Here is a 12112-nt window from a genome sequence, read left to right as displayed (position 1 = left end):
TTGAGTCACTTGACATTTTCGCCATACTGGTTATGAGATTCTAGCACAGTTAAGTTTGAGGCTTCATATATCGCTATTTTGAAAGAACTGGAATCATATTTCACTGCTGACAGTATAATCTCTATTATAGTTAATATTCATTTTATTTCTTTTTGTATTTCGTTGCCTTGCAGAGCTAAGATCAGTTAGGTCCATGGCTCAACCACTTTCTCGGACATTTTTCTTATCAATAAGCGCATACCTGAGCCTGTGCCTAAAATCTAAATATTTACGGAAAGCCTGCATGTCTTACTTATCCGTCGGCAATAGGATTCATGGGTCAAATTTTTTACCAATTCGGGCAATTATGGCAAAGAAATTTTTCCTCTTATTATATAATCAAAATTGTCCTCGTCGTGTTCGTTGAATTTTTTTTTCTTTGCCAAAACATGATTATCTTTGCATTTAAATCAATTGAATTTTTTAACAACATAAATCAATCTGCTTAGATGATTCCAAGTTTCAAACTGAACTATTTAAATTAAAATGTATCAAGTTATAATAATTTAAAAATCACTGTACAAGTAATCTTAGTCCAAAATCTCTCCTACGGAGGCAGCAACACTAGAAAAATATAAGCCACCCCAAGAACATGAACTGTGTAGTGTTTTTTTTTTTAAGAAAAAGTTCCATTATTGCTTTTCGTTGATGAATTAATGGGCCTTTTTAGGCCCAAGATAAAGCTCTTGTTTTTGGGCTAATAAAGTGATGACGGCAAACTTAAAACTAAGTAAATAAACAAAATGAGCCAACACTTCAGTCAATGGAAATACCACCATTGAATATGATTGTTTTGTTAGGAATTAAAACATTGGAGTTGATCAGTAGGTACTTGTCTTAATGGTTAGAAATTTGGATAGCTTAACCTAAAGTCTTGAGTTTGAGTTTTAGGATATATAACAACGCAGTTGAACATGCAAAGCATGTCTCGTTAGTGATATCTACGAAACCCTTTCAAAGAGGGTCTCACCTAAGGAAAGATTTAGGTTAATTTGGAGTTTATTAGAACAGTGATGAATTCAATACACCCAGACACTTCAGGATACCGGGTGTAAAAGTAAAAAAAAAATAGAGTTTTAATTTCAGCCACAAATAAGAAAAAGCCATTGGAGTCTTAGCTCCCTCATTGATTGAATGATAAAAATGGCCTTGCATTTCAATTATGCGGTATCCTAATTAACTACCAATGAATAACTTCTTAGAGCTTAAGATATTCCTTTATAAATCCTTCTTGAATATGAATGTTTTATTAGAAACTAAAGATAGTTTTTTGTCGATAATTTAAAAACAAAGATTTGAGAAAAATAAGAATGAAAGCTTTGACTTCAAATTGCCTTTCTAACATCTTCTAGATGGACTCTTCGTTTTTCTTACAATAATATTTTATTTTCAACTATTAAGACCGAGTTACAAATTTAATAAATAAGTTTTAAAACGTAATTTGACCTTTGGACACTCATCATGAAAACATGACCAAAGGAAAGGGGAAGAGACAAGAGTAATGTTATTTGAACGAAAATTTATTTGATATGCATGCTAGCCTATTTTCTTCCAGATACATCATATACAATTAAACAATCCATCATTTTATCAATGGAATGTTACTGTGCTTCTTGGAAACTTCGGTCAAGTTCCAATGCCATCTAAGCCTTCACACATTCTCCATTTATTTCTTATTTATATTCTACCAAATTTCATGCCATATAAAATATTATTTTCCTGTTCAAACGCACATCAAACATCATTTTCCCACGCTCATTAATTTCAGTGACATTTTCATCGCCATTTCACTAGAAATCCTTCCCAAATTAATATTTGACTATGCAAAATACTTTTCCGCAAGCCTCCAATTGGCAGCTGTATGTTAAGAATTACTATCTCACGGTGAACACATATCTTCTCGCCCTCGAGAAAAGATTCAAGAAGGAGTATGTATGAAAAAGTATTCTGTAATCATGATAAGGCCTTTAATTTCTCGATGTGTATAGCCCTTTCTTCAAGCGTATCTATACATATCTTTGTGTGTGTGTGGATGCCAGAAAAATTGAATTAGATTGTGAGTAATTGCTCTGGGGACGCAGGGCACGTACATATTAATCGTTGTTATTATACGTACCTATATAAACCTGTTGTTTTTTTGCCAAATACTATGTAACAAGCAAGGTGAAAACTGTTCATGGATCAACCTACGAAGACAAATAAATTGTCCCTACTATAAACTCCTCACCTGTCAAGCAGTTACGGGCTATTCCACATGCTAGCTGAACCCAAATAGGTCAATGCCTAACCCATCCGATCCATCCGCACAACACACACACCCCCTCGCTCACTGTATGGTTACGTTTGATGCGCCCATAACCATAGATCAAAATGCATCTCTGGTCTTTGTTGCCTTTTTTTCTGACAGAAAAGAAAAGTAGAGGAGATGATGACAAGGAATGAAAAAAACAGGAGAAGAAATACTGTTGTTCGTGAATCAGATTGACCAGAATTTCAAGTTCTTGCAATAATATATATATATATATATATATATCCAGTGTACAGTCATTTTCTCTTTAATAATATATGATCAATCTGTTGAGGACAGAATAACACTGTGTCTGGTAATTTCATGTGATCGGGTAGACCCCAAATACCACTTTACATAATGTTTGGCCATGGGATTCTTGCTTAAAGCTGGCCTACTCTCAGTCCGTTATAAGATAATCTAAAATATATAAAGCCCTCAATAACTGTCAGATTTCAAAATGATGTGAATTTGGAATAATGTTGATGAAGCTGTGTGCTTTCTTCAAGCAGCTTCATCATAATTGTTTCTGAGTGTATACTTTTAAAAGCAGTAAATTCTAATTGGGCCATTTTATACATATCACTTCGGATCTTCCAACATGTCCATGCAAAGTGCAAACAAACATTTGCATAGCACACACTTACGAAACACAAATATTATTAGAGCAGCATGTGTTGGTGGGTCTCCATCTAATATTGCTTTATGTCGTAACCACCAACCTGGAGGCTAAACGCCAGTAAGTAGCCACATGGTGATGCATCTATCTATACCTATCATATAATTTCATTCTCTCGTAAACCCACATAATAGCCACAGAAATAAGAGAGATTTTATGGGCCCAAATCAGGAATTAAGGCATAATATGGGCCAAATTAATAGAATCTGTTGCCTCTTAATTATTATGCATTTATATTGCGTGACAAATGCAAGCTTGCCTTTGTTCAACTTCCACAGAAATTTTTGGTGGCCTGGCTAGCTTGACGAGAGATCTGATTAATCATGCTATTCTAGGATGTACAAGATTCCTTTTTTATGGGGACCATTCCTGTGGGTGCTGTAACTTACTAGATTTCGATCCACGTGAACCATTTTCTGGCTACAACCTACACAATCATGGTAAGGATACATTTCACACACACACATTCAATGGTGTTGATAATAAATGCGAAAACATGTGGATATCTCGCAGAAAAATTATTATCACAAAGAAAGACATGTCTACTTTTTACCCTCTGGTTTTGATCTCGTGCAAATTAAGTCAAACTCCAAAAGATCCGAGTATTTTTCTTTTTTTTCGTAATGTAGTTAAGATTGCGTTTTCTACATCACTAAAAAAGCATACTTTTTAATTATATTGTTGCTGTTATTCTCTAATTGTTATTATATATGTGGCGTTCAGTTTTGATGCTCATCAATCTGGACCATCTAGATTTATCAATTTTATTTTTATATTTATTATATATTCATTAAAATATAAAATATTAATAAATCTACTTTATTATTTAAAATTTTATAAATTAACTATCCAGATGTATTATAAATCCAATCTGTCTAAAGTACATATGGATAATTAAGTTATAAAAATTTTAAAAAAAATTGAATTGGACCATTCAAATTAAATCTGTATTGTTTAGGTTGATGACAAAGTAAATATGTTTAAATTTTATAATTTTTTTAAATGAAAATAAAAAAAATTAAAAAAATAAATTTTATAAAATCTAAATGGTCCAAATGCTTATCAAGTGATGAACACCACATTTGTGATTTGTTTATTGGCCGAGTTATTACATATATCTTTGATATTCGCCGCATGTGTTTGAGACTTGGTACCTATTTTGCCAATAAAAAATTGGTGTGTTTTATGGTGCAAAAAATGAACTTCTGTATGATGATATTTATCTTATAAGAAATGTTGATAGATATTCGCTGCTCACTTACATCTGTTGTGTGCGCGCGCGCGCGCGCGCGTTCATCTCCCATGACCAGATATATATTGAGTTGCGCAGATTCTTTTTATTGATGAAGTTCCAAGATACCAAAAAAAAAAAAAAAAACCTACCATGAATTCTGAATATAACAACCTTTTAAAGAATAATAAACTAAGCACATACGTTGGTTTTTCAAAGAAGGTACCAAACTATCTATATATAGTCGTTCCGTCCACATTAGCAGATGTCTCAACAAAAATAATTTCTTCTGCAGTGTTGTTCTTTGAATCGGACATTGAACGAGTTGATGATGTGCCTTAATGGGAAAAGATAAGAGAAATAGTCAAAAACAATCAGCTGACTTTTAAAAATGCTTTAATAGATTGGTTTTACCTCGTATTAAAGATGGAGCAAATAAACTTCTCTCTGATGACCCTGATGTATGGCTTCAACCAGGTTGTTTATTAGTTTTATAAATTTTATAAATCTCGCCTCGTCTAGGTACATTACTAAATAATTTTTGCATATATTAATTACCTTCTCTCTCTTCTGTATGAATGAGACTTCATCGAGCATGCGGAATTGCAATGCCTCTGATCTTTCTCTCGTAAACCCAAAGATTGGTGAAACGTAATATCGTACAAGGTTAATTATTCATATGCTTTCAGAAAAAGAAAAGAAAATACTTGAAAACCCAATATGTTCGAGAACAACTGCAAACTCCGAAGCGTGATTTGTTTAATTAGAACTTAATGTAACCAGATATATAGTTGAAGCACCAAGTGCTTGAGGGGTAAATTAACTAACAACAACGTTCTACCTGTTTCTAAATATTTCAAACTCATCATGCATGCACAGCATAGTAGCTAGCCTGTAATTTGGGAATCGCTTCTGTGTGGATATGCATGTCAGGAATTTTGTATTGATTCATTAATCTTATCAGATCACTACTGATATAAATCAACTTCAGAGAAGAACATATAGTCTTGTTGCGATCTATACTATATTTTTTTGTAGAATCTTATGTCAGTGAAAGGGCTATTTCTTAGGTAGGGCTAGATAGGTGGGAGCAAGGGTCATAATCAGCTCCCCGTTAAGTGCCCATAATTGGAACCTCACAGAGGTACCTTATTCAATTGACCATATTCTCATCAAGTAACAGATTAGATAGGCTTGATGATGATTTAAGAAGCACATTTTCATGGTTGCTTTCCACTCATATTATTGATGGCATCCATCTCTCCATAGAGATAAAGCTATCTTTGAATCAAATTGTGCAGACACTAATCATAGTGGAACCGAATATCCTAACCTGCTTTTCCCTAGCTCCTAATTTTCAATTCATTGCATCGATCCTCAGTGTTCCTTTATTTATACACATCTATATATATTATTCAAGAGGGTATATTATTAGATTCCAAAGCATGATAATCTAAGAAAGAAAAAACCGTATATCATCTGGCAAAGGGAATTAAGCCTCATTTGCCAGCTGGGTAGCAAGTTGGATAATCGCGAGTCTTTAGAAACGTGCTCCAAGGGGGGGGTTAAGAAAGGAAGACCATGAAACTCGAGTCTAAGCTGAGACCCAATCATTCAGTGAGATGGCCCACCGGATGAACGGTTGTGATTGATGGAAAAGGTGGGCCATAGGCCAGTAGGGTCATTAAGACTCTCCGTGGATCTTTCTGTGATGCCAGCAACTGGTTCATCAAAGAAAAAAAGAGAAAGGAGGCCCCAAAAAAAAAAAAAAAACCCAATTTTCTTTTTTTAAAGAAAGAGAGAATGATCCACCTGTTTGTCAGTGACAATTGTACATTGGTTTGGGCAATAACCAGCAGCCAGACCCCACCACCTGAGCCGATACCTGGAACCGATAAGGTCACGACCCCACCGTCCTATTAATTCCTTCATCCTTTCTCTAAAACCTAATCATTGATGCAGTAAACCTCCAGATTCATGCCAAAAATTATTAATCGCACTTATCCTAAGCTAATTAAACTAAACTAACCCCACTCTCTGATTTTAATCCTACTTTGTTTTTCTTCATTTTTCAGTCTTGCGTTAACCTTGCTTATCAGCTAGCTTAGCTTGCTGTTTCACTTCATTTGTGGCCGAGAAACTTATAGAACTCGAAAGAAGAAAGCTGAATGTGAAAAACCCAATGCCTCTCGGTTAGGAAACTTTCCAGCAGGATATCGTTTTCTTCTTCACCTCAACGTATATATGAGAAAGCATAGAATTACAGAGTAAAAGGAAGAAAAGAGGATTGCACAAACAATGATGATGAGATATCGTGTAGTGAAATAAATCACCAAACCAAAAAAAAAAATGAAGAAAGAAATGGCAGCCAAATACCCAATTGTTAAAGAGTGTCATTCATTCATCGTCCAAACCCTAAAAACCCTCTCTTCTCGTCTTCATTCTCTTCCAAAATAATAATCACACCAAAAAATTAATTTTGGAATAAATAAAACTCAATTTTGAAGAGCAAATCAAACCTCACGTGTGTTAACACACATCAAACTCTACTACCCCCAGCAAATTGATCCCATAATCCTCTAGGAGCGGTGACTGGCGGTATCGTGTCGATCATCGCCGCCGCCGCCTCCACCACCACCATGATGGGATTGAGACCCACTCGCCTGAGACTCCGAAACACCACTCATCTGCCGGTACGGGTTGATCCCGGCAAGCATGTTCAAATGTCCTTCGTTTAAATTCCCAGCTCCGCCGCCACCAATCCCGGACGACCCTAACTGTTGACCGGGCAACAAGGCCATGGGAGTGGGGAAGTTCATAAAATGCAAGCCGCTGGACATGCTAGCGCCTCTATACAAAGCACTATTATTCACCGAAGGGAATGTCCATATGGGATCCCCGCTCATGACTTGATTATTCGAATTCGTCACCATCCATATATTTGCCGGAATCTGCGCGTGGCTCGTCGAAATCGCACCAGCGCTCGATTGCAACAAATAACTTCCCATTTGATATTGCTGCGCCGACGTAGACGGCGACAACTCTTGCTCCGTCGGTCGCCTTTTCCTTGCCATGCCTTCTTCCGCTTCCGTCAAATCCAAGGTTGTTGTCGAGGAGGAAGGAACACCTCCCTCGCCTCCGCGCAATTCCTGCTTTGCTTGCAACATGCTGCCGCCGGAGAAACTATTAGACTGAAAATTCAGAAGCGTTGAAGTGTTATTACCATCGGAAGACAAGCCGATTCCGGGGAAGAAGCTCCTCCGCTGCTGAACGGAGAAGTTGGGATTGAAGTAAGACGATCTGAGCTGAGAAGGGACCGACATGGTGGAGCCGGAGCTTCTCAGAGAGATATTAAGGGAAGTGAAATTAGCCGGGATCGTTCCAGTGCCCGTAGCCGCGATGACCGCGGGCTCGGCCTGTTGGAGCAGCCACTCGATGGTCTCCCCGTCGGACTTATGGCCGAGCTCGCGGGTGAGCTGGAAAACGCGAGCGGCACACAGGGCCGGCATTCGGATACGGCGGCCGCGACCGTCGACCTTGGTGTGGCGGTCCTTGGTGGAAGTTCTCTTAGGCGGGGGCTTCTTATTGGAGGGTTCGGAGGAGGAAGAGGTGGGAGGGACGACGTTGAGGACCTGGTTGGATCGGTTGGAATTGGAGGCGGCGGGTTCGGCGGCGATGGCTAGAGAAGGGTAAGAGGAAGAGGTAGAACAAGAAGCAGCCTCCTGGTAATCTTCCTTCTTCTCGAGGAGCTGAAATGGGAAGTTGGGACGGTGGTGGTGGTGGTGGTGGTGGAGATCATCACCACCTTCCATGATCGCATAAGAGGAATAAGATTAAAGTTGAATTTGTATGGAAGTGTATGGTGGGTCTGTTGTCATGAGCAGTGGGTATAGGAAGTAGGAGGTTGTGATTTGGTTTCTCTCTTGTGTAGAAGGCAGAGGGATTTAATTTGCTTCAAAATTGATGAGGGGAAGGAGCTTTAAGCAACAAGGATAATGAGTGGGAATTATACGGGTGAGGTTTAAAAAGCATTCATATATTTATTATTTAGAAGGAAAGAGGAAAATGCTCTGGCGTTGGGGGTGAAGTGTGGATGGCTTTTTGATATTTTTGGAGTGAAAAAAGAAAAATGGGTGATTTTTGGGAGTTGGCTTTTTTGATGGTGGATGGACAGGCGTCTTTGGTTCAGAGTCCACGTGAGGTGCTCTTTATATCATTCAATCCATAAAGACAATGGGGTGGGGCCCAGTCCCAAGTCAAAAAAAAAATTTAGAGAGCAGCTGTGGGTCCCATCTCATTCAAGCAATCATTTCCTTTTGCCTTTGCTGGGGGATCCAGCTCTTGGGCTTTCATGGGGCTACCTACTCTTGGACTACCTCTCCTCCTCCTCCTCCTCTGAAGTTTTAAGCTCACATTATGTAACCGACATGCATGTGGATTCAAATTAAAAGTAGTCGTGTTGTTAATGAGCCTGGCGGGGAGGATTAATAGATGAAGATCGATGTTGCAGCAAGGCAGTTTTTAATCTCTCTGACGGAGAGACTGGCAAGGATTTGAAGGGCTTCCAGGAAAAGAAGGGACAGAAAGATGTGAATATATAAGAATATGGGGAATTTCGCACTCACTCGTATTACCGTGGGTTATGTGAAGGGATTAGGACCACCACCAAACTGATTGAAATAGTTCGTAAAATTCCACAGTGAGGCTAATTATTATTATTACTATTATTATGATCATCTTTGTTATATCATCATAATCTGAGAGCACTTTGATTTGGTTTATAATTACGACTGTACTCTATTATTCTTTGACGGTCATGCGAGCCAGAGTCCAGGAGGAGTCGTTTTCTCTGGCATTTATGAAGAGCTAAGTTTAATTAGCGACACGGGCTTAAATTTGTGCCGTATCACCACCCTAATCGAAATTCATGGATGGAAGAGTGAAAACGTCGGGGTCGTACTTTTTGGTTCGTGTTAAATGGCGGAGTAGTAGGTTTTGGTCCCGTTGTTATCACATGCAGAGACGCAGAAGTAACCAATGAATGAGGACAAAAATCAAATAGAAAATATATGTAAGTTCAGCAACTATTTTGGATCCATTGGTGGCTCATAATCCGTCAATTACCTGTAGGCAAAGTAAACAACGCCATCATCATTATTCAACGCAAAATCCAATTAACCCCATGCAATGTATAGATTCTACCTTTCTTCTTTTAACTGTAATTTGTCGTCACGTAATTCCCCTTTGTTTGACCCGGACCCAGAGTACCGATTAAAATATTCCCCCCAATTAAAACGCCTTTCTACGTGCACCTCATCACCCATTTGATTTATTTCATTCATGCCCATTAATCTTTTTTAAATCTCGTGCCTGTTCAATCATGAGAACGAACAAGTAAAAACAGTTCCCTGGTGAATTAAACAGACGAGGCCGGGTCGATGGAACCTGATTGAATCAAATTTAATCAGACTCGCTTCGTTATTAGCAAATAAGGGAAGTAATTAGTGAAGATGAGTTAGAGTATAGATAAGCACGCAGGCAGAAGAGAGCAAGACGATAAAAGGAAATGGGAAGAGTTAGAGAGAGAGAGAGTGTTTCCCGTGGAGTATAGGGCAAAGTGGACCAGACAGAGATATTAAGCGTTGCTGCCTTTTCTTAAGACCACATGCTCTTGCTACTTTTATGCATGTCATATTGAACAAGACAGCTTACCCTCCCCTTCTACATATCAGTAATTTTCTGCAATTTCCTCCGTTTCCTTCATATTCGACAATTCATGTTCGGTCCCACGCATTCAAGTTCATTTAAGTTCTCTTCTTTACAGAGATCCATCATATGTAGTTTCAGAATGCTTGCTACGTCATCTTGTTTTTACGGGTTCCGTTGTTATGACCAGATTGAAGAGAGGGTATGAGTCTGAACTTGCCCCCCTTGATAATGTATCAAGATATTTACAAAAGTTTGGAGAGAGAGAGGATAGTGATAATAAGGATTTGTGGGGAGAGATGAAAGACAGTGACAGTAGGAAAAGAAAAATTGGCATTTGTGTTTGGTGTTTCCTGTCATACACTCTGAGGACTCTGATTCCCCACCATTTACTCGCTTTTCTCCCTCCCCAAAAGTATAAATATAAATATCAAAGTACTACTCCATGTAACAGTATTAACTAATGACATATTCATGGCAATTAAAATTGGTTTAGTTGACTAGAATTTGACCTATAGATTGTGATTTTACAACTTGCTGCTAAAGTGAGAATTTTGCTATGTATGATCTAAAAATATCTATATAAAACACTCTATGAATCCAAAGACATGTCCCAATCTTGATGACAGGATCAAATTCGCTTATATATATGTGTGTGTGTATTTCTTTTTTTTTTTTATGTAGGTGGGTAGCTATGCGGCACTTGAATTTATATCCTCCAAATCTGTCATTTTAGTGCGTTCTCGTTAAATGGAATTCTTTATGACTAAAACGAACCTTGTCCTGGGGCCTAACGTGTAATATTCATCATAGATCATTAATAAGCAACAGGGAGAAATTTTATTGTAAATAGAATATGCTAGAAAATTAAATTAAAGTGTTATTCCATAAGATGCTGGGGCTGAAATTTTGATCTAACTTTTTGGGAAAGTAAGCCAAGTCACAAGAAAACAGAGATTAGAAGGTCGAAACAAGAAGTAAATTCATTCAAGAAGAGGAAGTTATTCGAAGTGGAATTTTTTTGACGAGCAGAAAATTAACACACACACACACACACAAAGGGGAGGGGGGTTACATCACTTTCTTTGAAAGCTTTTTGCCTGCCGCTACTACTCCGGACTTTCATGAAAAGTAGAGCCCAGTGAATCCAACAAGGGTATATCTGTAAAAATACTTTCTGCCTCCTCATTTTCCCACTTCCCCTGTTGCCGCGTGACTTCACTCTCCTTCCCTTTCTCTTCTTTCCACTATCCTCACCTTTTGAACCTTCCCACTGTCAATTAAAATTTGGCACTCTATAGTGTCAAGTTTTTTTTAAGTGTTTGTTTTCTTTTTTTAAATGCTCGTACTGAAGGCTAAGAGCTGCGATTTCTAATTGTATAAGGTTTTTCAGTTTTTGTATGTATTTGTAATATAATATGAGATATAAAATATATAATGATACAAGATCGAGTTTCTGGCTGTGGGGAGTTTCAGAATTATTGAATGCGGTGTCGAATAAGTTAAAAGGGTCCACGTATGTATATATCCTATCCAATGGAGCATAGAGAAGCCCAATCAATAAGCAACACACCAGCATCGCAAATTCTTCTATCTTCTCTCCTCTTAAGTCAACTTTAATGCTCTTCCGTTTTAAATTATAAAATATTTTTAAATAAAATTTTATATATCAATAAAATTTATTAAATATATTTTATAATTTTTTTAAATAAAAATATAAAATTTTAAAAATATCCTTCATTTAATACTCTATCAATAAAAAATATTAGAGAGAAAAAATGTATAGAAAGAGTAATATTAAAAAATATCATTAATAAAATTTTAATTTTATTAAAGTATCTTATATTTTAAGATATTGAATTTTTTTAAAAAAATATTTTATAATTTAGGGCGAAGAAGTTTTTTTTTTTTCCCGCAAGGCTTCAACTCCTGCAAAAAATTTCTCCCTTGACTGAATTGTACAATTTTGTTTTATTTATTGATTAATCAGTTGCCAAAATTTTTGTTTGTTGGTTTGTTTAATCAATCAGCTTTAAGTCAAATCGATCTCTCAAATTGCTATTGAAATAATCTTCTCTCTATCAATTTAATGCAAGTTGCTACAAAATTTTATTAATTTTTTCACAACTTTTCTCTATATATTATCAAGCTAATTTATTATATCTCGGTT

At 37.0% G+C, this 12112-nt stretch overlaps 1 protein-coding gene across 1 annotated transcript; it reads right to left on the bottom strand.

The window, feature by feature from the left end:
* Nucleotides 1-6616: 6616 nt before the first annotated feature.
* Nucleotides 6617-8306, bottom strand: LOC129319801 (transcription factor TCP14-like). The gene has a single exon (XM_054964871.1). It carries the CDS (start codon nucleotides 8046-8048, stop codon nucleotides 6816-6818), a length of 1233 nt encoding a protein of 410 aa, XP_054820846.1. The 5' UTR covers nucleotides 8049-8306; the 3' UTR covers nucleotides 6617-6815.
* Between the last annotated feature and the right edge of the window lie 3806 nt (nucleotides 8307-12112).

The sequence above is a fragment of the Prosopis cineraria genome, unplaced genomic scaffold (genome assembly GCF_029017545.1).
Source record: "Prosopis cineraria cultivar Desert tree isolate PC_DT_omini unplaced genomic scaffold, ASM2901754v1 PC9, whole genome shotgun sequence".
NCBI lineage: Eukaryota > Viridiplantae > Streptophyta > Magnoliopsida > Fabales > Fabaceae > Prosopis > Prosopis cineraria.
This window is presented reverse-complemented; position numbering and strand designations above follow the sequence as displayed.

Coding starts and splice junctions, on each gene's coding strand:
- LOC129319801 (XM_054964871.1), bottom strand. CDS start 8,048: ATGGAAGGTGGTGATGATCTCCACCACCACCACCACCACCACCGTCCC.